General features: G+C 45.0%; 1 protein-coding gene across 27 annotated transcripts in view; it reads left to right on the forward strand.

Moving 5' to 3' along the window:
* Positions 1 to 26,169, forward strand: part of LRRFIP1 (LRR binding FLII interacting protein 1) — a 167,689-nt gene that overhangs the window by 97,364 nt on the left and 44,156 nt on the right. For 9 of the 27 annotated variants that reach the window (XM_073020188.1, XM_073020187.1, XM_073020167.1 and 6 more), the window contains 5 exons: positions 1,496 to 1,540; positions 2,721 to 2,771; positions 10,108 to 10,167; positions 12,028 to 12,090; positions 21,201 to 21,278. The exons of 5 other annotated variants lie outside the window; for them this stretch is intronic. In XM_073020188.1, the coding sequence (XP_072876289.1) occupies positions 1,496 to 1,540; positions 2,721 to 2,771; positions 10,108 to 10,167; positions 12,028 to 12,090; positions 21,201 to 21,278 (297 nt within the window). The remainder of the gene's footprint in view (positions 1 to 1,495; positions 1,541 to 2,720; positions 2,772 to 10,107; positions 10,168 to 12,027; positions 12,091 to 21,200; positions 21,279 to 26,169) is intronic. 13 more of the 27 variants (XM_073020180.1, XM_073020182.1, XM_007966805.3 and 10 more) reach the window with 9 other exon arrangements.

Here is a 26,169-nt window from a genome sequence, read left to right on the forward strand (position 1 = left end):
GTCTTGCCTGTTCAGTAGCCACTAACTGCTGATGTCTCCTGGCCAGTGGTTTGGGGAGGTCTCCACTACCACAGCCACCCTGATCTCCTTGAGCACAGGGCCCTCCACCAGGACTCAGGCTGGGCATGCGCCCCTGGCTTGAGAACTTTCCAGAGAACATTCCCATTGGCATCGCAGCTCACCAGGCTCTGGTTGGAACCTGAGAGGTACATTATGCTCCATTTCCTTCACTCATGATTGCGACCAGCTGCCCCATCACCCTCATTTAGACTTTATCTGCATTTGCTGTTGGGTTCTCTCTTCATCTTGTCCGCTGTGCCTGCTGAAACCACTGGTCTTTGGTAAGAAAATTCCTTTACCTTCTCAACCTGCTTCCTAGAACAGCCCCTCTGCCATCCTGTGAATGGAGAGCTAGCTCGCCCTGATGATACTCCTGTCTTTCTGGCTTTCTCGGGAAGCAGCAGCACCCACATAGGGAGGCTGCAGAAGGGGGATAATCTGTGTGCTTTCCACTGGTCCCGTGAGCATGGCCTGGCCCTTCTCGTTAGTTCATCTACCTGAGTCCTTCCACCTCTTCCTGTCCCTTTTGCTTTATTGCCTGGCCCCGTGGACTTCATCACATGCTTGTAGCATTTGAGAACCTGGTTAGGATAGAAATATCCTATTAAAGGTTTCTTATACATAAAATTATCTGAGGAAAATCCAAAATTATTTCCTAACATCTTACATACTGGGTATAAAAGAGGTTATCTCTTCAAATATAAAGAGCACACACTCTATCGGAAATATGATTACATTCAGCCTCGGCAAACCATCATTTTAGGCTTACATGACATAAATGTATTTTTGTTAAACCTTAAGACATTTTTGTCCACAGGCGTGGTGATATAAGAAAGAGAAAAAAAGAAAAGAAAAATTTAAAAAATCTTAAGACATTCTTTGAAGTTGTATCGTTGTTCTATATACCACTGAGAAAGAAAAAATGCTAATTATAACTGAACAACTTGGATTATAAGATACACCCCAGCTTCAGAGATGTCTAAGTGTGAAAAACCATGTGTGTCTTACAATCCACGATATATAATAGAAAGAGTGACATCCTTTTCGGATATTTTGTGGAAATGATTTATCTTCTGATTCCTAAAGAGAGTAAGGTTCTGAAAGTAAGGGGAAAAGTAGATTGATTTAAATGGACCAGATGATAGAGGTTAGAAAAAATTAAGGCCCAGCTTCTGGCCCAAACATTGTTTTTACAACAAAAATTAAGTATCCCAATTATTTTTGTGCTTGAGAACCTCCCACCCCAGAAAAAAACATTTTTACCCACTGGTTTAATTGAAGCCTTTAAACGAAGGCAGAGAAAATATTTATTTGACATTTAGATCAGAACTGCTGTATTATGTTGCAATGGGACTACCTAAGCTTTTTTAAAGCACTTTTCCTGTGTCCATCTGTCTCTAACCTTTTCATACTGTTTCCTCCATTATTTTGGTAGGAAGACAGTGAGCGCTACTCTCGTAGATCCAGAAGAAACACATCGGTTAGTACCGTGTTCATTAATTACTTAGGCAATTTGATTGAATTCTAATTTATACTTGAAGTGGCTGAAGTATATATAATATCTGAATGATGATATCATCTCTTAAAGAAATTAACACTATTGATGATGGAATACTGATATTATTACCTAAATAAACACTATGAACTCAGCTTTTAGCATTTTGACCTAAATTTGGTAAGGAGAGTGTGTTTGAGAAATTTTTGAGTATTAATATATTCGTAACAACTGTAGTGCTTTTTGTGCCACTGAATACCCATAAATAATTTGCATAGTAATATACACCAATGCTGTGTATTTATATTACTGGTGAGATAATACTACTTGGATGAAATTACTTTTTTTTTTTTTTTTTGAAACAGAGTCTTGCTCTGTCACCCAGGCTAGAGTACACTGGTGCAATTTTGGCTCACTGCAACCTCCACCTCCCAGATTCAATGATTCTCATGTCTCAGCCTCCCAAGTAGCGGGATTACAGGCACACGCCACCACACCCGACTAATTTTTGTGTTTTTGGTAGAGATGGAGTTTTCCCATGTTGCCCAATCTGGTCTTGAACTCCTGGGCTCAAGTGATCTGCCCATCTCAGCCTCCCAAAGTGCTGGGATTACAGGCATGAGCCGCCGTGCCTGGCCCTGAAATTACTTTTTTTTTTTAAGATGGAGTCTTGCTCTGTTGCCCAGGCTGGAGTGTAGTGGCGCAATCTTGGCTCACTGCAACCTCTGCCTTGTGGGTTCAAGTGATTCTCATGCCTCAGCCTCCTGAGTACCTGGGATTACAGGCATGTACCATGACACCCAGCTAATTTTTGTATTTTTAGTAGAGACAGGGTTTCGCCATGTTGGCCAGGCTGGTCTCAAACTCCTGACCTCAAGTGATCTGCCCGCCTTGGCCTCCCAAAGTGCTGGGATTACAGGCGTGAGCCACCGCACCTGGCCCTGAAATTACTTGAAATCCATATTGCCCATAAGCAGACAGAGATCCGCGAAGGCCCTGTTGTGGGAGACCTAGACTGGTGTCCACTGAGATGTCCCGGGGTGGCTGACCCCCCCCACTGCTGGGGGTGTGGTCAGTTCCCAGCGTCCCCCTAAGACTTTGGCACTGGTTCTTCACGTATGTTGTATGATTACTTCACGGTTGTTCTCGTCCTTTCTTTTAATAGGCTTCTGATGAAGACGAGCGCATGTCAGTGGGTAGTCGTGGAAGCCTGAGGGTCAGTAACCAGAATGATGGAGTTTGCATGGCACAGTTTCTGGTCTAAGCCCTTTCCTTTCTCATCCCTGCATTCTGATTTCTTCTCCATTATCCCCATGGTCTGATAGTCAATACTTAACTGATGAGATGCTTACTTAAAATCAAATCAGTAGGGGATGTTTCTTTGTTGCTGTAGAGAGATAATTAATATGCATAGGCACGTTGGTTGTTTCTTTCTCCCAAGATGAAGTCGTCTTTTTTTCAATACTTAATCCACATCACAAAGCTCCCAAGCCTTGATTAGCACAGTGGTCTCAGCACATTGGTGTTCCACAGGAATGCAGAGGCGCATCTGCCCTTCAGTAAGTCTGTATCCACTGACACACACGCTTCTGGGAAAATCGGAGCCTCTATTAAAGTAGCTGTAAGTTAATTATTATTGAGCAGTGTTTTCACACAGCTGCTATAGACAGCCTGCTGAAAACCTGGACCAGGACTGGATCCGTAAGATCTGCCTTCAGCCGCTTTTCCTTGTATCAGTTGTAATTAGATCTCTTCACCTCTGATAGGCTTAATGGTCAATCAACACAAATATGGACTTTTCCTTAAACATTCCAGAAACCTTAATAATTACCCTTGAAAAAAGTATGAGTTTTGGGGGAAGTAAAGCAGAAAAACTATATTTTGCCCAGTGCTTTAAGTCAGTGGATTAATCTGAGCATGTCAGTTTCTTTTACCACAGGATTGAAATTATATCTCACCACTAGTAATAAATAAGTCTCAAAGCAGCCACTCCGTTTTATTAATCCTTAGGGACCCCATAGAGCTGAAGGCTTGTTTTACTTCACTGTGACAAGTAAATCCTATTACTCCTTGACTTTTACATGTGCTCGGTGTGTGTGTAATTTGGCCGTTTGTAATGATAAAATGCAGAGGTGAAACACGGTTGCTGCGCTGTGAAGCAACTCTTCCCTTGTCACTGTCCTTGCAGTGCCAGAAGCAGATCCGTAGTGATTTTGCCAAAAAGCTGTGGTTCAAATGTGAGTCCCACTTGAGGGCTTCCTTGCTGCTTAAAACCTTCTCCTGAGATGTAGCCTCAGGGATGCCATTGTAACTGTTAACCTCAGGACACTCTGACACCACTCACCCAGGAAGAGGGAAGATTTATGAACCCAAAATATAATAAATACAAAGCTCAATTAACAAAGTCTGTAGACAAGGTCCAGACATCATAGCTGTTGAGCAGGCCCAGGAGAAGCTTGAGTCCTTGAAACCATTGAAGAAAATGCTATTTCAAGGATGAGGGAGAGTGACCAAGAGAGGAGAAAACTCAGACTTAGCAGCGTAGAGGATGTTGGTGACTTTGGCAGGAGAACTTTTAACAGAAATGTTGAGGGCAAAGCCTGGTTAATATGCGTTCAAGAGAGAATAGGAGGAGAGAGACACAGAGTCCCAGACTCTCTCTCAAAATGCATCATTTTCAGAGCCACACCCTCCTGAAATTATAGGCAAGAGGTATGCACTTACATTTTCCTGGGAAAAGTATGTTCACTTTCTTAAGATTCTCAGAGGGTCTCCTGACCCCGAAGAGTTGAAAACAATTGCAATATGAACGAGTATGATGGTGTTATGTAACCGCATTCATTTCATTTTCAATGATTTTTAACCAGAAATAAGTTACATCTTTCTGCTGGATACCACTCTTTGCCAAGATATCAAGTATATTTGTTTTAAGAGCTGAAGTTTCCTATGAGAGATTCATCATTAGGACAGGACATAAGATGGGGAGGAAGTGGATGGGATTTTCATTTTCAGTCACATGACACTTTCCCATCATGTACTTGATCTAAAGAAATAGATTCCTCAGAACTTAAGAACTTGGATCCTGGAGATGAGAGTCAAACCTCCTAATGTCTATAGGCACCAAACAAGCCCAGAGTGGTGAGAGGCCTGCTTGGGGTCACAGTTCCTAGGAACAAGGCCAGTGCCTGCTGCTCAGAGGCCTGGTGGCCTGCGTGCCCTCCATGTGCTGGGTGCCCTGGGCTCTATGCTTGCCCCTTTGTACCACCGAGCAGGGCACTCCCCAGAGTGAGGACTCTCATCTCGCTCTATTTCTATGCAGGGTCAGTTTCTACTGTTTTTATGTATTTTAATATTATGAACTTTTTACATTGTTGATTCTAAGATCGTATCTTTTGTTTATTGACTCTGAAAACACAGGCCTTCTTCATTTAACTAGAAAAGATGATAAACCCTAAAAAAGGTGGGGAGGTGATTTATACTATTCTGGCATTTGTATGGATGCCTCCTCAGAAAATTTAGATTTCGGATTTTCTAGAATTTCTAGATTTTAGATTTTCTGGAAAAATCTAGATTTTTAATTTTCCTTTTTGAAAAACTGACGACAATCCATCTGTTAACCTTTTCCCTTATGTAATTAAAATGGATTATGTAGAAGAAAAAATAAGATTTATCAAACTGTTTCAGACTTCCTGAATTATAGCAACCTTTTCCATGGAAGTTTATTTAATACTACTGGATTCTATGGTAGCTACCATTCTGACATAATTCTTTTTGTAAGTACATATTAGATCCTAGAGATTATGGAAAAATGTATTTTTGTTAAGATTTTAAAGATCGCTTGTATTTATGTTTTACTTAGCTTTTAAATTTACTTTTGGCAACTCTCTTTTCTGTTGTTGTTTTTTTTTTCTGCTATCTTTCTTCTGACAGTCGCAGCCTGACTTGGAGTATGGGGGTCCCTACGCCTGGGTGAGATGGTCGGATATACTTTGCTGTGTGACGTTAACTGTGGTGTGACATATAATAACCTATGCTATTTCCACGAATCTCATGGGTGCTTTTCTAAAAAACCAAGTACATCTTTGTCTCCAGTTTTTGCCTGGGGGGCTGTGAGGCCAGGAGGACAGGCTTACCCTGCGGAGTGAGCAGTCTTCCTCCTGGGGCCTCCAGGGTGCAGCCCTGAGCCTGTCGGAGGGGAGGAGCCCAGGCATCTGTGCATGAACGCTCCCTCACCAGATGGCCTTTGAGCACCAGCTGTTTGCCATGCCTTGTGTTAGCAGCTGTGTATACCAAGATGAAAAAGATAGTGTCTGCCTTCAAGGAACTCAAATCAGATCAAGAATTCCCAAAGCCTCTAAATTTCCTTTAAAAGATTAAATGTAAAGTCATTTTACCTAATGAAAAATCCATTATTTTCCAATCTATATCCATTCAAATTAAATGTACAATCTGACTTTTTTGCCAGGAAATATTCTCTGAGAAAGCTCCTACTTCCAGTAACAAAAACTAAGGCTTTAGACTTTTGAACTCAGAATTACTCCTTCTTATATGTATCTGACAGTTTCTGTGCCTTATGCTTTCTAAAAGTCTGTCAGTGTTATACTTCAAGGAAGAAAAAGTTCTCCCCAGAAAGCACAGCTCAGCATTAAAGTGATTTGATACTAAAGTTATTATAGCGTATTATGTACTATTTCGCCTGAAGGACTTTACCCAGAAGCATTTTGTGCTTCATTTGTTCCAGTGCATTTCAAAATTATTTAGTAAATTCCTGTTTTAAAAATGTATTTTTGGCCAGGTACAGTGGCTCACGCCTGTAATCCCAGCACTTTGGGAGGCCGAGGAGGGCAGATCACAAGATTAGGAGATCGAGACCATCCTGGCTAACACGGTGAAACCCCGTCTCTACTAAAAATACAAAAAAAATTAGCTAGGCATGGTGGCGGGCGCCTGTAGTCCCAGCTACTCAGGAGGCTGAGTCAGGAGAATGGCATGAACCCGGGAGGCGGAGCTTGCAGTGAGCCAAGATTGTGCCACTGCACTCTAGGCAAGACTCCTTCTCAAAAAAAAAAAAAAATATTTTTGTGTTTGCAATTATAATGAATAAATTGTAGCATACATCTGCATAGCATATTTGGTGCCGTGAGCCTCCTGTGGGGCGGCTATTCTGCTCTTAACAGATGCAGGCTGGAGTGAGTAGCTTGGGGATCAGGACAGGGGAAAGCACAAAGACAGGTCATTAGATTCAGAAAGTGCTCTTCACAGAGTATCTGTTACCTACAGAGCACTTCAAGTCACTCTGGCAGGTGAGAGCATTTCCATGACACTGTACGTCCAGCAACTCTCCTGTTCTTTAAGGAATTCAATGTATTAGCAACGTAAATCTAGATTATTACTCTTTTTATGTTAAATTCAAAGTTAATTTTATTTAAGAGCTAACCCCCAGTGGGATAAATATATGTGTTAGCAATGGTCAGGAACACATTTTGGATTTCTTTTTCGGTGTTCTTTTTAAAAATTCAGTAGAATGCATCAGGGATCGAACTCAAGAGTTTTGACATTGCCTTCCTTGTTTGTTTTCCATCTCTAATGCCCTTTACATGTGCTCTGTCTTTTGACTCGTGGAGAAAAGACATCTAACATTATTAATCCAAAAAGCTGGCAGGGGACTTTTGCATGGTCCAATGGGAAGGTGACAGACGCTTTGATAACACTGCGTGGTAGTCATTAGCATTTGGACTAGTCACAAGTTACCGTTTTCATAGGGCATTTACCCTTGTATCTTATTTATCCTGTATTAGAAAATACTAACTTATGTATGTCCTCTTTATTTTGTTCTCTCTTAGGGCAGTGTTTCTGGAGAGCTTGTTAGAATGCATGTTCCTGAGCCCTTTCTCTAAGTATCCTGATTCCCTAGGCAGGGGCCCTTGCTTGTAAGAAGCATGCCAGGTGACCAGGAAGCAGGTGGTCTGCGGACTCCCCTCTGAGACCCAGTCTTGGAGCATGGAACCAGCAAAGTGAACAAGCTTATGTACCGCTTAAAGCCACACAGTACAATAGAGCAAAGCTTATTGAACATCAGAGACCCAACTTCAGATGAAGTTAATGTGCTGTCTGTGGGCTTTTTGTTCTACTATCGTTCAGTTAACTGTCAATGCCCCTTGCCCTTTTATGCCACGTAAAAATAGCCCCACCCATCCAAATACAGCACCAAAAACACCATCCAGGAGGAGCAAGTTAGCAAGAAGGTCCAAGTTCTTCTCCCTATGGAGATATAGTTAACAAGTTCCTATAGATTTGGGAATACATTCAAGGAATACAGCCCAGGAATAGATTCCTTATGATAGAATTCCATTACCACAGACGTGGTCGTGGAAACTGCTTTGCAGGCTTTCCTGCAAAGTAACAGTTTTTCCCGGGTTTTCGTGGAAGCCTGTAAGTGGAAAGGTGACAAATGAGAGGATACTGTCGTGCTTCCGGCTTGCCCACCTTCTGCTCCATCGCTGCAGGCTGAGCTGGAGAACTGCAGTGCAAAGGTCAGGGTTCCTCTGCAGCGCTGTGTGTTTCGTAAGCAGCAGTGGAGAGCCAGAGGCCTTGCTTATGTCATACATTTCCCTTCCTCATTTATTGGTAAAGTCAAAGTCATCTGAAATTGATTAATGTTAGCCTTCATTGTTATCTTAATTTCTTCTGGAATCTAGTTTCTGAAGAGAGAACAAGGGATTGAGATCTACAATTTGCAAGTCCTTGACATGCATTTTCATGTCAAATAATCTTGTTGCTGAAGACATGAGAGGAAATTAGTCTGAGTAAAACTCTTGCCAACCTCCAAAGATTTTTACTATTAATTTATTTCAGAAATGTTTTAATGTTACTCATAGAGTTCTCAAATTTAATGTGGAAGGATTTCTACACTTCTTTTGTTTCCAAACTTCAAATTGATTTCTTGATTTGTTTTGAGTTATAGCAAAGATAAATATATAGTTTGATAGTCAAAGTTTCATGAATCTGGATTTATAATCTGTTTGGAAATTCAATTTTTTTTTTCTTTAATGTCATGGCTGGAAAACATGTGCTATGCAGCACCCATCCCCTGAATAAGGAACCACGTTGAGCACTTCCCACGTGCCGGGCCCCTTCCATGTATATTCAGGTATCCGCCCAGTCAGCACATGCTTCATGAGAGCACTGTTCTAGGTGCTTGAGATACTCATTTTCATCTCGTTTAATCCTCACGATGGCTTTGTAATGTATTTATTATTATGCACATTTTCACGGCTGAGAAAGCGGATGTTCGAGTGGATTAAATAATTACTTAAGGTTACATGACAGAACTTCTGTCTGGAATTTGGCCTCATGCCCAGAACCTGATGGCGTCTCCTTCCATTTTTACCAGTTGTGTAGACTGCTCCTCCTTTTTCTGTCCCGAGAGCTGGTTTCGTCTCTGATGTTTGACAGTTCTTATTTTGAATCGGCAGAAATTTCCTTATAGATGAATTAAGGGGCGTTTAGAAAGCCCTTGCTTTGACTTAAGGGAACCTGGGCTGGGAACTGAGAAGAGAGGGATGATAGGCATCCACTTAATAGAATCGTTCTCCTTTATTCTGGAGGACACATTATGAAAGTATTAAATATGTGTTCAGATTTCATTTTGAAAAATAAAGTGGGAGGGCTGGATGAATGAAAAACTAGTATAGAGGCTATACCGATGAACTTTTGCATTTCACCATAGATTGACTAGAAATGATTTCTGAGGCTGGGTGCGGTGGCTCATGCCTGTAATCCCAGCACTTTGGGAGGCCAAGGCGGGCAGATTATGAGGTCAGGAGTTCGAAACCAGCCTGACCAACATGATGAAACCACTTCTCTACTAAAAATACAAAAATTAGCCAAGCGTGGTGACGCACGCCTGTAATCCCAGCTACTCAGGAGGCTTAGGCAGGAGAATCGCTTGAACCAGGGAGGCGGAGATTGCAGTAAGCCAAGATCGTGCTACTGCACTCCAGCCTGGGCGACAGAGTGAGAGTCCATCTCAAAAAAAAAAAAGAAATGATTTCTGAATCTTCTGAATTATGGCCCAGAGCATCACAATGTGCCATAATTTTCAAAGACCCTCCCTGAACCAGGAATTGAAAACTCACTGACTCAGACCGAATCACTACCCATCGGCCTGGCATGTGGCGACTTGCTGGCAGAATGTCCACAGCGCCACCATAAAATCAGAAACAGAGCCTGACAAGGAAACAGCCACGCCAAGCCCAAATGTTCCACCCCGCAGAGGGACTTGGTGCTGCTTTAAGACTAAGAGTGACATGCGACGGGAAGCCTACTGACTTGGTTAGCTTGACTGCTGTTCTCTCCTGAGCTGTGGGGGAGTGGACGGGGTCAGGGATGCAGTTTGGGAGCTGCTAGGACTTGTACAGTCCCGGGCTGGTCATTCACCCGCTCTACCAAGTAAGCTCACCTTATACCTGGCTGGTTCGTCCCTGCTGATTTGTACCTGTGAATTCATTTGTGTACTGATGTCAGTTTTTCTCTTTTCTTCATTGAAACAGACAAATGGTTATGATGGAGAATTGTATGGATCACAGTCCCTGAATAGAAGATCTGGCAGGGTTAGTATAGTAAATTTGCATGGCTCAAAATTCAAATAGGTTGTTTCAAAGCTTCTAAAACTAAAAACTAATTGCTAAATTTAAATTTAGCTTCTTTGCTGTTTTTAAATGTTAAAATGGGTCTGTCTTTTTTTTCCTAGCACATGATGGAATGAAAGATAATGTTTTTCAACTAGCAAACATTCTGAGAATGTTAGCCCTCCACCATTCCGATTGTTAGTATAAGGGGTAGATATTGATAAGAACCTCAAGTTTAAAAAGATCTGAAATTAAAGATTAGCTCTTTCATTACTGTATTCCCCTGGGTGTATGTATATAATATGTGTATTAAGTGTATTCAGCTTTCAAAGATATTAAATCCAACATTTTTGCAGTCTCCACATCTGTCACTTGTAATTTTAATGTTTGCCTTAAAGGCATGTGTACAAGAACCTGTGTTTTTCTGGAGAGGAAAAGGAGAAGAAAACAATGCAGATGCTTGGAAGGCTCCCAGTTAAGGGGTGGGAGGCAGGAAGAGCTGGTGGAAGGAAAGGGTGATGCTCTAGGGGGAGAGAGAGGGAGTGGTGCCAGTGGCAGGGGCATTAGGGAGGCCGGACAGGGGTGGGGAGGGCTTTGGATTATCAAGGACAGGAGGTCATTGGGGATTTTAAAAGGTTGCACTGGATACATTTCCATCAAGCTTCACAATATCCCACAGGTCCATTCCATGTTAAATGGCCTAAAAATTTCCTGTTCCTTTGCTTCATTTTTTTTCTTTTACTAATATTCCTAATTGTGTAAAATAATATTTCTTTTCATTTATCTTAATTATGTTATATTAAGATATCATGTATATACTTAAATTATACTTTTGGGCTTCAAATGAGTGACCTACCCTTACCTTCTTCCCTCTCCCTGACCAAACCAGTCTTTAGCTTTCTGAAACCAGCTGATCAAGTTGTTTTTATTTTATTGTTCCTATTTACCTATTTGGCATTGCATGCACTTTAATATTTATTTATTTTTTGAGACAGAGTCTTGCTCTGTCACCTAGGCTGGAGTACAATGGTGTGATCTCAGCTCACTGCAATCTCTGCCTCCCGGGTTCAAGCGATTCTCCTGCCTCATCCTCCCAAGTAGCTTGGATTACAGGCACCCACTACCACGCCCAGCTAATTTTTTTGTATTTTTTAGTAGAGACCGGGTTTCACCCTGCTGGCCAGGCTGGTCTCGAACTCCTGACCTCAGGTGATCACCCACCTCGGCCTCCCAAAGTGCTGGGATTACAGGCGTGAGCCACTGCACCCAGCTGGATGTGACATTTTTAAAATGTATACTCAAGACATGTAAAGACAGCCTGCAGGACATTTTCCCTGTGTGGATAAGGGCTCTCCAGTGGACAGGTGGCAGCAGGCTGTCATACTCCACCCACCTTTCTGGCACCGCAGGGCTGAGCTATAGCCCGCAGGTGGGCTGAGCTGAAGAAAGATTGAAAATTTTGCAATAAATGGAATTTTAGTTACCTAAGGAGATAAGTAACAAGGATAATTCAGACTAGGAGTTTACTGACAACACAGTGTGAAACTCAGTAATCACGAATCGTGCTAGAAGATGTGAGATTGCGAAAAGCAGTACTAGATACACCCCTGGCGTCACCAAGGCATAAACAGTGAAATAGAAAATGCAGCTTAGAATCTCTAGTTGTTCAGAATCTCTGCTGTACTGTTTGTGCCTCGCGTCTTTAGATAAACTAGCATTCCTGGGCTCCTAGTATTGGCTCGGTTGTGCGGTTTCATGTTCGCCTTTTGAATGGGATGGGGGCGCTTTGGAGTCATAAGGAAGTGCTTGTCACTGAAACATGTTTTCTTCTTTGGTGCTCAGAATTCCAGCTACAGCGGTGACAGCAGATTCTCTACTTTGTCATCATCCAGGGAGGAGAAGTTGGTGGGTTTCCATTTAAATCTTTCACATCCTCCCTTCAGAAACCGCAGGTTTTGTAGCATGCAATCGTGTGTGTGTGGATTCAGCTCTACTTTTCTCTTTCAGTGTCTGTCTGACGGATTTTTGTTTGGGTAGCTGCGTTATTGACGTGAAAAGCAGTAGTTAACATGAGCTTCTTCATTCAGATGCACTCCAGTGTGCTGCGTTTGACCACGCCAGCTCGAATGTGAATTGTGGCATTCAGCTGGCTGCAATGAAAGGACGTGTTTTTGTGTATATTTTCTAATTAGAATTAATCAAAAGGAAAAAAAATAAGAAGAAGAATGCTCTTGAATTCTTGAGTTTCTGAAAACAGAACTACTTTGAAGAGTACATGCAAACTTTTTGGTGGTTTCTTGGGCATGGACTCGACTTGGAAGGAAAATCCAGAGTCTCATCCAGATCCACATGTTTACACAACAGAGTTCCTTCCCATTCTCTACAAACATGCATCGGTCTTGATAAACATAATTTCTACATTGTTTAAGAGCCCTAAAATTGCTGAGGCTTATTGGTGTTTGTTTAGGTTCAGATTTACTCAGTAAATTGGGACAGTTTAGGTAGGAAAATCGAGCAGGCCTGGGATCATCAGAAAGATAAGCGGGGGAGGTGGGTGCTCTCTGGGCACTGACATCTAGAACAGAAGCCACCGGCACCGGAGACCTGTACAGTAGTGAACAAATGAGTAAATAGAATGAGAGGGAGACTCTGGTTTTGCCAGGAAATGTCACAACAAAGGATGTGAACCGAACCTTAATAAATAGGAAGAGCCGAGTGTGGTGGCTCATGCCTGTAATCCCAGCACTTCGGGAGGCCCAGGCGGGCAGACCATGAGGTCAGGAGATCGAGACCATCCTGGCTAACACAGTGAAACCCCATCTCTACTAAAGATACAAAAAGTTAGCTGGGCATGGTGGCATGTGCCTGTAGTCCCAGTTACTCAGGAGGCTGAGGCAGGAGAATCGCTTGAACCCAGGAAGCAGAGGTTGCAGTGAGCCGAGATTGCACTACTGCACTCCAGCCTGGGCAACAGAGCGAGACTCCATCTCAAACAAACAAACAAACAAACAAATAAATAAGATAGATAGATAGATAGATAGATAGATAGATAGATAGATAGATCAATCAAATGAAAAGAATAGGAACTAACCAGGTAGAGCCTAGAGGGGAAGCTCTTCAAGGTGAGTAGCCATTTGAGCAGAGCGGAGGCTGTGCAGAATGGTGAGAACCCAGGAGAGGCGCCACGTGACTGAGCCCAGGGTGCTGTTGGGGCCATTCTGTGGACCTGGTGACCACAGGAGCAGCTCCCCCGCTGAAATCAGACTTAATGACTAAGTGCTCTCTGCAACAGCAAAATCTCCCCTTGAATTAAGAAAATGCCCAAAGCCTTTTTCAAGGCACTTAGTCATTAAGAAAACTTTATTTCCAACTCGTTTTTGATAAGCTGAGTTACTTGCTCTAAAATAAAGATGGCAATAAATATCTCATCCTTGGATATGAACGATTCACCCAAGTTCAGCCTGCATCTGACCCACTTCAATCCATTTAAGAGAAATAACCCACATCCAAAGGGTTAAACGTCAGAATGAGAGCCGACTCATTCGAACAGGGCCGCATCAGAACTCCCTGAGCCCTGGGTGCCCATCATTTGCTGCCTGAGGGCTCTTGGGTTCACCCTCCCCACCAGCCCTCAGAACCTTTCTGGGAATTGCGCTCTGTAGACATCTATTCCTGCCCAGTAGGTGGTACATTCAATTTTATTTAAATATGATAATGGAAAGGTATCAGCATAGAATGTAGTATTGATGACTCTTCCTAACATCAATTAAAATTTATTTCAGTATTTAATGTGAATTAAATCTTTTTTTCTGTGTATAAACTCAGAAGTCCTAATTTGGCCCAATCTCCTAGTTTTGTCAGTTGCCTGGCCCAGCCGTCTTTATTTCCTTCCGACCCTCATTCTCTTCCTCCCCCGTGAGTGCATGCCCGTTACTGTTTTGGTTGTATAAGGTCGCTGGACTGATGTACCTTTGCAATGCCGTGAGGGTGTGAGCCTCTCTCCCCTCTCTGCTGCCCATTTGCTCTGATTACAGGGACTCTCCGGCTCCAACCTTGGGCTTCCCGGTGGTGGCTTGGCTCCCACACCCCTCTCTGCCCCAAATGGAAACTGGGTCTGTCTCCTTTTTACATCACTTTGTCGCTCCTTCCCTTTCCTTCTGTGCATCACTTTAATTGCTGATTACATTTAGTGGATACTTCAGCCTCCCCTACACAAAGTCACAAGAGCAAAGCTTAGCAACTGTTTTAATTGGCTTGACTAGTTTGCTAAGACTTTTGTCAATCTTTCAGAAAAATGCTTGTCAAATAGTTGAGAACCTAATATAGAAAAGGAGACTTAAGGAAAAGGAGGGTTTTATTAAATGCGTATTTTCAAAAACTCGAGTCCAAAAAATTGGTCTCTTGGGTCTCTCCTCCTTTTCCAGCAATTGTTCCCCATTTGGGCTTTCATTTGTTTTTTTTTTTTTTAAATATTTTTTCTCTTGTAAATGTGTCCAGGAAGCAATTTGGAAGGTTTTTGTGTATAATCTGCCTCCTTGGTCTCTGAGAAGTGGACAGAACACTGTTATTTCTTTGGCTCGGTCTCCCCTCTGTTTCCTGTTTTTACAAGGTGGGGTTTAGGTCCGGCCCTGAGGTGCTCGGCCTGTTAGCTATAGGTATCGAGTCTCATTCTAATCCAAGGAAGTCGGTGTCAGGGATGAAAGTACACATCCTATTTGGAGGCTGAACTGTCCTCTCCCTTGCATGTCGACCGGAGCTGCTGAGTGATCACCACCTGGCTGTGCACCTTGCTTGACTTGCTCAGTGTGCCCTGGAAATGAGTCTGGATTCTGTCCCGTGGCACAGTCTCGGGACACTGGAGCTGCCTTTGTGTCCCAGCCTGTCCCCTCACCAGCACTGCCTCCCCCTGACGTGTGTGCTAGGCGGGATTCTCCTTTGACAGGGATAGACTGCGGCCCCTCTGGGGGTGCCTCCCACACCGGCTGAGGCAGCCTTGCAGCGACTCCCTTTGCGTACGGTCACTGGGCCCCTCGCATAGAAATAAAGACTTTCCCTGCCCTGTCTTCACATGTGGACATCTGTGCACTGAATACTGCCAAGTGTGTCGTTAACCTTGGATTTGAGCTGTGGGTTTTGTTGCTGTCAGTGTGTTGACCTTGTCACCATTCTGTCTCATCCCCTGACTCTTTCTTCCAGGAATGCCTGAAATGACTAGAAATGATCTTGTTTTTAAAGATGCTGGGAAATTTACTGTTTCAAAGTTAAAAATCATCTCACTTATCTTTCTTGTAAATTTTGGATTTGCATCTGTCAAATTTACAGAAAACACAGTGCCTTGATCGGTTTGTCCAGCAGTTGGCTGTGGTGAATGCTGAAACTATCGTGTCATTTGAAACTATCGTGATGGCCTTTCACTGTCATTTGTTGCTGTTTTTTCAAGGCTTTTAAAACCTGCCATTTGCTTTCATCCTCCAGCCCTCCTGTCTGTACAGCGCTGCCCGGCCTTCGGGAAGTTACCGGGTGCGTGTGCTGCCCGCTCTGCTTCTCCGCACCCACTCCCACTGTGCATGCACCGCCCCCACCAAGCCCAGAGCTGTGGATGTGCCTGTTTCCAGCCCCCTGGGGGAAGTTGCACCTTCACGTGGAGTTTACATGTGGCTGTGGGGAATGTCTGTCCCCTTTGGCCGGATCTGGGTTTTCTCTCCCCCGATTGCTGACTGCAGCTGCCACACTGCTCCATCTCCAGGAAGCCTTGTGTTTGCTGGGATTGTTAGGAATGGAACAACAGCAATGTTTACTTTACCTGGTGGCGGAAAGAATGGTGGCTTTTTAATGCTTTGGTAACCTGGACAGATACTAATCCATGTTACTCTATTACTTTGGAAATTTCCAGTTTTAAATATAAGTACTTATGCTATGCAAAAAATGTAAATAAATACTCAAAGTACCCATATTGTCTTAATAGCTTTTTTTTTTTTTTTGAGACAGAGTCTCCCTCTGTCACCCAGGCTGGAGTGCAATGGCATGATCTAGGCTCAGTGCAGCCTCCACCTCCCAGGTTCAAGTGAGTCTCCTGCCTCAGCCTCCCAGGTAACTGGGATTACAGGCACGTGCCACCACGCCCGGTTAATTTTTGTATGTTTAGTAGAGATGGGTTTAACCATGTTGGCCAGGCTGGTCTCAGACTCCCAACCTCAGTTGATCTGCCTGCCTTGGCCTCCCAAAGTGCTAGGATTACAAGTATGAGCCACCGCACCCAGCCATTAATAACTTTCTGAATTTCCATCAGATTACATACTTATGTGTTAGATATATTAATAAGTGACTGAGCAAACTAGTATGTCCTCAGGGGAAAATAGGGAAATTAAAGTTCCTTTACACCGGGCAAAGTTTGACATCACTATTTGTGGCAGTGTCAGCTCCTGTTTACCCACGTTGATTAATTAAGTAGCATTTTCCAGTTAACCAATTACTCTTTCTTCTACTTAGCAACTTTTAAAGGGTTATAAAATATTTAACATTAAAACTGTAATTAACATTATTTGATATTTTATCCCAAAGTCACTTCACATAAAAGTAATTTTCTAAACATGAAGTATGAGAGTGCCATGACAGAATTCAGGATGTGAGAATTATCTGCTCGTTTTAACCTGGATTAACAAGTTTTTACTTAGGCCTGGGATGTTTTTCAAAATAATAGATTTAAATGGTCTGTTGGAGATTAAATTGCACGCCGCTTGACAGCAACTAAGACCTGTCTCTCCTGGTTTCCTTGTCGCACTCTGCAACCCTTTGAAGAGCCGGAAAGGTGGTTCTGGGCCTCCCCTGCATGCTTTTCAGGTCATGCTCCTGGCACGTGTCAGTTTTTCACAGCTTACATTTTCAGTACTTACTGGGCGCTCGGAGAAAGGAAGAGTACCCATCCTGACAGTCTCTTTTGGTCGCAGGCGTCTGTGTTGGATGAAGGCAGCTTCGGTGGGGCCCGACGGGGCAGCACCAGTGGCTCCCGTGCTGTAAGGCGCTTTGGGTGATACCGCCTTTCCCCCCTGCCTGCTGCATGACCTGGGGATGCTCGCCGGGCAGGGGGGTGACTGGCCATCCTCAGGAGGAAGCACCGAGTCACTGGGCTCACCACCACCTTCCATTATAGTGAAGGTCACGAATAATGTGAATCGGGAAACCTCTGGTTGTTGGTTTCATGTCCTCACTCATTAGGGAGACTCACTTGCACTGAGTTTCATCTGCTCTCTTTGCAGCACGCCAACAATACTAACAGGTCGTGAAATCATCTTAAATTAATACAAACAGAAAAAGGGCAATTTGGCAGGCCACACATCATTTTCGTCTCTGAATAGTTGAGGAAGAGGAACAAATTTTAAAAGTTGGACTGTTACGCATATTTCATTCCCTGTTTTTATTTTGTTGTCTCTCTACCTCTTTCTTCGATTTGAAATGATAGGCTCAGCTATGAGAGTAAAAATGTCGTAGGTGCACAATAAACATTTGTGAATGAATGAATGAGAGAAGCAACAAGGCAGAAAAATGAGATGGAATGTGTGGAAGTGGGGAGACGAATTTGCATGTCCCAGGGACCCGTGGAAAGGGAGCCTTCAGTGCTAATCGGTGCTCCCTGGCGGTGGATGTGCCTGTATTCAGAGGCTCCTCCCCAGTCCTATAAAAATGGCTTCAAGCTTCCAGGAAATAGAATTATTTACTAAGAAATACTTGAAATGCTTTTATAATTTTGCTTTTGAAGTTAATCAGCTACTTACTTGGCTAAATCCAGTTTTATGACTTACTGTGCCATTTGGTCCAGCCATCATGAATATTCATGAATTCTTACGATGTAAGCCAGTCTAACCTACAGTTTTCTTTAAAGTGTAATTTATGAATCTTAAATCCAGTAGTTGACATAGCATTCGTTTTTGTCGACAACTAATTACACATTTATCAATTTTTATATTGCATAAGTTGTTCAGTATTTTGCAGCGCACTATACAACATATGTTTCCCAGTTGGTAAACATTTTCATAGGCCATTAGAAAGCTCATAAACCATGCGTGAAGAATGAAATAGCCCTGCCTGTGATGTGATGGATAAAGCACAACTAAATGATTTTCTTTTATCAGAAAAGAGGGAGCATACTAATTCAAGAGAAATTTCCCCCAAGCACCAGCTGGTTTTCTGGCATCCTAAGTAGGGACTGTAAGATCTGGCAGGACAGAGGGCTCCTGATGCTTTCTAGATGCTACTACGCCACCAGCCCCCGTGAGTCGTCAGCCCTAGGTCCTTGGCCCTTATTGCTCTTTGGCGAGCAGTGATTTCTGTGCTTTTAGCCCCACAAGAATTGCCTGGGAGTGATGGCCTTAGAGAGTTAAGAAAACAGAAGGTCATCTTGTCCTGGCAGCAGAACTGCCAAAAATAGGGATGGTCAGCTCTGCTGTGGGTAGCAAATTAGCATCGTGAGGAAGAGGGAAGGGGCAAGGAAGTTCCTGAGCTCCCAACGTCTCCCATCTTTTCCCTGGAACCCTCACAGTTCCCCTCCAAGTGGATACTCCATTCCTTATGTTTACAGGAGGGCCTTGGGAGAGAGCCACTCCTGCTCTCAGTCTAGCACGTAGGGAGGTTGCGGCCCAGGATGGTGTCCAGAGTGGCCCCGGCGCCCAGGCCTGAGGTCCCAGCCCCAAGTGGTCATGACCTCAGGGTCCAGGCTGCCCCCAGGCCTGCACAGACAGCCCTGGTCCTACTCTGGAGGACTTGCCCTGCCCCTGGAGGACCAGGAATTGCCCCCGTGCAGCTCCTGAGTGTGAAGTGACTCTCTTCAGTGTTGTGACAAAGCTGGGACACAGTCATCACCAGCGGCATCATCTGATCCAGGAGCCGAGGAAGTTGTTTCTGGCAGAAAGTGGAAACAGAAGAAGCCCAACATGTACCCCCTTTCCTAGTCCTCAGCTCCTCCGTGTGACCCGCGTCCTTACTTCCATGTCACTTCCTAGTCCTCAGCTCCTCCGCGTGACCCACGTCCTTACTTCCATGTCACTTCCTAGTCCTCAGCTCCTCCACGTGACCCACGTCCTTACTTCCATGTCACTTCCTAGTCCTCAGCTCCTCCGCGTGACCCACGTCCTTACTTCCATGTCACTTCCTAGTCCTCAGCTCCTCCGCGTGGCCCACGTCCTTACTTCCATGTCACTTCCTAGTCCTCAGCTCCTCCGCGTGGCCCACGTCCTTACTTCCATGTCACTTCCTAGTCCTCAGCTCCTCCGTGTGGCCCACGTCCTTACTTCCATGTCACAGATGACGGGCTAAGGAACTTCCACAGCCATGTGGCCAAGAAGAGATGGAGCTGCGATTCAGACTTAAAGCTTTCTGACTTGCATTAGCTGCACGGTAGCCACGTAACTCCTAAACATAAGACGCACGTGGACCATGGCGATAACAGAGCTTTACTTTGTTCTTTTCTGCATGATTAGGTCGAGTTGGAAGGTTTGAGAACTGCTTTTGCTTAGGGAAGCGTGGGTGGGCAGTAAGCTCTATTCACAACAGTTCACTGTGTCTTTGCACCATCACCCAGGGCATGAATGAGATAGAATGGTGAAGGATTTGCTGCAGGATGAAGTTTTCCTCTCTCATATCAGGAAACCCTCAGGCAAAATTCTTCTGCTTTAAAGTGCTGACATTAAGTGTTTTCCTTTATTTTCAACAAGAAAGCCAAAGAGTCTAGGAATACTGGCAATTTTCTTGAATATCTTGAATATGGCATCGATGCTGTACATGTGGTGTGAACACAGCAGTATTATCTGTGTATCTTAAGCAACATCTTGCACGTAAGTGTAAGTATATAGTAAACATGTATCAAATAAAATAGAGGTGGATGGGTCTGGGGAACTTGCCCATCTTGACCACAGCCCTGTACAACATTTAATGCTTTCAACTGACATTTGATGGTTATTTTAGTCTACAGTTAAAATCATTCGTTCATTCAACAAGTATTTCTTGAGTTTGCCAGGCCTCATCTGATCACTAGCCCTGGTGAGGAAACAAACTTAAGAGGTGGTATTTGAGATGAGATCATGAGCACCCCTGAAGATCTGGGCTTCCTTACAATTCGCAAGCAGGGCACTCCCTGCAGGTCCCCAGCAGAGCCTGTGAGGCCAGCAGAGGGGTCTGTGCCCGGCACAGTGCAGGGTGTCCAGGGGCTGGAGTGGAGGGGACTTCAGCAGTGGTGGGGCTCGCTGTAGGGTGCTGCATGGGTCTGTCTTGAAGGTCTCCTCCGGGCGTGTCAGAACCTAAATAGTGTTCAAATCCTGCCCCCGCCCCTCCATGCCTTGCTCAAGAAGAATATGAGAGTGTTTATGAGAACGTGAAAATGTATCTAAGACCAGCAGATGTGACTATAAATCAAAGTTACAAGGGCGTGGCTTCCAGATAGTGGAGGTGCTGGTATGTTCCTTCACCAGAAGTGAGAAAGTTCAGGTAAATGGATAGATACGTACATAGCAACCACTCAGGTAGAAGGTAATCTGGCAATTTAAAAAGCCATACATAATTTTGTGTTAACCCTAAATCTCATTTTGCTTCCACTTGGAAAGATGGTGGAGAAGCAAAAATGTTCCCTTGCTAAAGCGCCAAGCACCCTGTCCGAGTCTTCAGTTTCTGTGCCGGACGGCAGCTTAAGTTCTCAAAACAGTCATTTCCACATCCACGAGGTGACTTTCTGTGTCTCCACTGGGTGCGACTGCACACCCTGTTGAATGGGTGCTTTGTGTTATTTTCTTCTTCCTAACTGTGAGAAATTGTGTTCCTCTGATAATGTGATTTGTTTTTTTTATTAGCAAGCACTGATTTGAATATGCGTTTGCTGTCTAACCCTAACTCTCTTTTCCTTGCCGTGCGTGGCTAACCTCCGCCACTCACTGCAGCATGTTTTCTGTCAGCCTCTGTTCTCCTTGCTCCTTTGCTGACCCTGTTCCTTTGTTTCTGGCTGCGTGTCCTGACGGCGGCTGTGTGGGCAGCCCTCGGAGTACAGCGGCCACCTCAACTCCAGCTCCCGCGCCTCCTCCAGGGCCAGCTCGGCCCGGGCCAGCCCTGTGGTAAGTTGGCCTCCTGGCCTTGCTCCTACTCAGCGTCATCCTCCCTCCCGCTTCCCTTTACCCTCCTCTTCCAACGTCTCCAAATTTAGAATATTACTCTGTGGTGATATTATTAAGATTACATTGCTCAACTTTTCAAGGACCATAAAAGAAATTGTTAGCAGTGCTTAGAGATAGGGATCTTAGAGGAGGGAAACTTTCTACAAAGGGAGAAAATAATATAGCCATGTGCACGGATGTATGGTTTTCTTTTTATGATTAAAAATTTGAAATATTGACTCCTAATGTTTTGCTTGAAGTGTTACCTGTGATCAAACCCAGACAGCGTTTAAGGTAAAGCGTGACCTGTAGATGCCGGGACGCTCCCAGTTCTGCCCCAGTCATTCGTTACCCTGCTGGTTCTCAGATCCTTCGAAACGTGCGGGTTTACAGCCCTGCGTCCTGTTTGTCACTCAGCATGGCCCAAATTTTGTTTCGGAAAATAGGAGCCCTGTTAGGTCATCTCCAGCTCGTGAAGTCTCATTATTGTGTGTTTTTCCCTGGGTTGTTGGAATTTTAGATACGGTTTTACCTGATCTGATACTCAAAGGTGACGCTATCACTCTTTTTAAAGGAAGAGTTTGCAGGACAGTTTTGGCCTGGGGGGTGTGGGAATGGAGGAGGGGAGGTGGGCTTGTGGCCAGGGAAGGGGCTCCAGGCTGCACAACCCGACCAGGGTTCCCACCCTCAAGAGCCAGTGAGAAACCTTGGGGAGAAAAAGCAAAGATGGGCAAGGCTTCTCTGTTCGTCTCCACCCATATCGAAATTTCCAGCCTGAGCTGGGTGTGGTGGCTCACACCTATAATCCCAGTGACATGGGAGGCTGAGGCAGGAGGATTTCTTGAAGCCAGGAGGTGGAGATCAGCTTGGCCAACATAGGAAGATCTCCCCATCTCTAAACAGTAATAAGAAAAAAATTAGCCAGGTGTGGAGGCACGCACCGGTAGTCACAGCTACTCAGGAGGTTGAGGTGGGAGGATCGCTTGAGCCCAGGAGTTCGAGGTTGCAATGAGCTGTGATTGCGCCACTGCATTTCAGCCTGGACAACAGAGTGAGACCCTGTCTCTAGAAAACAAAAACAAAAACTTCTCCCAGCCATAGAGCAATTAAAATGTGGCTCTTAAGTTACTTACTGAACACCATACTTCAGCATGCTGATCCCTACAATTTTGTAACGTTCCTAGTAATCAACCAAGAAGTCGCAGCGCTTAGACCTCCGCTTGCGCAGATGTACCTTGTTTGGCGGGCTTTTCCTGTTATGGTGCTGGTGATTTGTGTTTTAAATTAGATGTAGTATTTTAGAACTGTGAGGTTTCCTGCCTCGCACCTGATACCTGCATTCAGGTATCAGCAAATGCAGGTATCAGCTTCTTTGGGGGAAGAAAACCCAGGGTCTCTGGCCACTGACTCTGAGGCTATGTTGCAGAACTGCACAGCCTCCACCCCACCCACTATTTTCATGACCCTGAGGCCACGGCCCAGGTGCCGTTCATCACTGTGCAGCATGGCTTTCCCGTACTAGAGGAATGTTTCCTCCATCCAGCCGTGGAGAGCAGGAGAACAGAGTTCAAGGGGGGCAGGCATTACAACAGCAGTGCCTGTTTCTCTGGGGGAGGACTCTCCCCTCTGTATAAGTTGCAGGCATCCAATCTTGTCACGCATTTGTCTCTGCCCAGCTGGCCTCACAGGCATTTGAGTTTGTGTTCCACCCCTCCCCATCCCAGAGCCCAGCAGTCAGCAGTGAGAGAAGGCAAATGTGTGCAGCGAGTGCGAGACAGCAGCTACTGTGCAAACTCCAGGGGCATGCTGCCCCCCAGTAAGTCTCTCCCCAGAGTGCATCAGGCAATAACAGGAAGATCCTCAGCTGTTCGTTATGACACGATTTCCCATTTTCAAACCTGACAAGTTGGTCTTGATGCTGTTACTCAAATAACCGAGAGTAAATGGGTTGTGACCTAAGACATTTCAGATCACAGACTCAGTAAGCCTGGCCAACCCCCACGGCTGTGTCTTCCTTTAAGTTGGGCTCTCTGTATTATCTCATGCTCTACAGTAGAGCAATAAACATAAGCTAACTTACGTGATCACTTAAAACTACCAGGAAGAAACATTTTCCATAATAAATTTAATGTAGAATTGCTTTGTCTTCTCACACTCACTTTTCGGAAAAGAAAATATAAATATTGCCAGGCGCGGTGGCTCACGCCTGTAATCCCAGCACTTTGGGAGGCCGAGGCAGGCAGATCACTTGAGGTCAGGAGTTCGAGATCAGCCTGGCCAACGTGGAGAAACCCCGTCTCTACTAAAAATACAAAAATTAGCCGGGCGTAGTGGCGCATGCCTGTAATCCCAGCTACTTGGGAGGCTGAGGCAGGAGACTCACTTGAACACAAGAGGCGGAGGTTGCAGTGAGCCGAGATCACACCACTGCACTCCAGCCTGGGTGACAAGGCAAGGCTCCATCTCAAAAAAAAGGAAAAGGAAAAGAAAATATAAGTACAATTGACAGAAGAATGTTGTGGCTTTACTTTCAGTGAATCCCAAACACCCTTAATGCCCTCCATACCCTCCGCCTGGTTCCATTGCCCTCCATACCCTCCGCCTGGTTCCATTGCCCTCCATACCCTCCGCCTGGTTCCATTGCCCTCCATACCTTCTGCCTGGTTCCAGTGAGACATGACAATTGGATTTTGTTAAGCATTGTCTTTATTCAATCATATGATGAGGTCATAAAATAGCAGGGCTCAATATAGCCACTTAGAGATTCAAATGATGCAAATTTCTTTGTCATATGAAATTGAAGAGATTGAAATGATACAAATTTCTTTATCATGTGTTTTCTAAATTTGCAGAAAATTTACTCACAGGTGTAGTAGATGATCATAAACAGAGAGATGTGGGTTCAGCCTTCCTGGGCGTCCTGGAACCTGATGGGGGTGGGTGATCTCCTTATATCTGCTCTTCCTTCCCTGAATCAATTGCTCAACTAACAAAGGTCAGTTGATTGCGGGGTGGTTGGCACGCTTAGGGAACAAAGGTCAGTCCCGCAGTGAGGGACGGGGCTGTCCCCTTCCTCATCCTGGGTGCCTTATGTTGGTTGGGGACCACACATCTGATGACACCTCCTGTATGTGGTTCTTAGAATGCAGAGGGGTGTCTGTAGAGTGCAGGGCAGTTCCCTAGGGGTTGTGGTTATGGTATCCCTTGATTGATCGTGTGGAGGATAGAAGAACGGTGAGTACAGGCGGCATCCCTGGTATCTGAAGAGAGCCTGGGAGACAGAACTAAGCTAGCTCATTTCCATAATTTCTAAAACTCGTGGTCCTGTTATACTGAATCGGCTCCATTTCTGTTTTCCGTCTTGGGACATTAACACCATTGCTGGTATATTTTGGATCTCCTGGGACAACAGAAAGTGCTAGTGGGTGTGTTTGACCTTGTTGATGGGAAGAAGCCAGGAGGGCCTGGATAGGACTCCCTGGTCCTTCTACCTGGGAGGCACGAGCAGCAGGTCTTGGGCAGGGCCTGGAGTAAGTGTGGTGGCAAAGGTGAATGACCCTCCAGTCTGGCCTTCCTTGGGGTCACATGGAGCAGGCAGTGCTCTGAGGCAGGGAGTTTCAGAACCCGGGTTCAAATGTCACAGCTCTCATTCCTGGTTTGGGACATCTAGCTGGCCATGTAAACTTCTTGTGCCTCCCCTGGAAAGAGGGGTCATGATTCCCACAAAAAGCAAAAACAAAAAAACAAAGAAAAAACAAAAACACACGATTACTTTATTTCTCCTTGGCTGGGGTTAGCCAGGGATGGGATACGGTTGTTGTAGCGAGGGCTCATGGGAAATGCTCCCAGACCAGTGACTTCATCAGGAACATGTATCCAGGGCCAGTATGAGTGAGGACAGAGGACAAGAAAAATGTGAAGTCAGACAGGGTCAGCCCTGTAGGCTCTGTATGGAGTCCCGCCCTGGGTTTGGGAGACACAGGTGCACAGGTGAGCATGTCACGCCTGTTAGAGGTGAGGGAGGGCTGGTGCCCCCCAAGGGGTGGGTGGAGGGAGGGCAGTGCTATTAAAGGGCAGTAGTAACCAGAAAGAAGGAAGTGACTGCCTGTCCCACTTCGAGAAAATGAAAATGCTTTAGTGTCCAGAGACCACCACCAGGGTCAAGACCTAAAGTTTTCTCCACCCGCTTGGTCCTCCCAGGGTCCTTGGGAAAGCAGAGAGGGCATCGGCCCCATGTCAAGACAGACATAGAATACTGTTCACCTCATTCTCATCTTCGTCCATGCTGTGGATGAACCGTGTTTTCTTCCTCTCCAGCATGGCCAGGATCTTCTCCTTGAGGAAGTTGTGTTTCGCTCATTCACTGAGTGTTTATTGAGCACCTAGAATGTTCCAGAAACAGGGCCGTTGTATGAGAAATGCAGACTTGCCCCCACCCTCATGGGATGCACAGACAGAGGGCAGATAGAACCTCATCGGGTGATCACACATGGTGTGAAGCCCAGCAGCGGGGGTGTGAGGGGAGGCAAAGGTGCCTCCAGAGAGCTGGAATCCAGAGGTTTGACAGCCCAGGCTTGGGCCATACCCAAGCAGAGTGACTCCACCTGGTGAAGCCAACAAGTCTGGGTCATCCAGGCCCCAGAATCCCACTGGGAACCTGGCGAAGCCACCATGTTTCTGAAACATCCATCAGTAATGTCCCGAGGGGAGCCCGGGTCGATATCTTCCCTTGTGTACTCGGAGAAAACAGGAGCAATGAACTCAGACCTCTGCCCGTTTGAACTAGAAAAACAACACTGTTTTGACTCATGTTTTTTGTTGCACAGAGAGGCAGGGGCAGGGACCAGGTGGA

Source organism: Chlorocebus sabaeus, chromosome 10 (genome assembly GCF_047675955.1).
Source record: "Chlorocebus sabaeus isolate Y175 chromosome 10, mChlSab1.0.hap1, whole genome shotgun sequence".
In the NCBI taxonomy this organism is placed as follows: domain Eukaryota; kingdom Metazoa; phylum Chordata; class Mammalia; order Primates; family Cercopithecidae; genus Chlorocebus; species Chlorocebus sabaeus.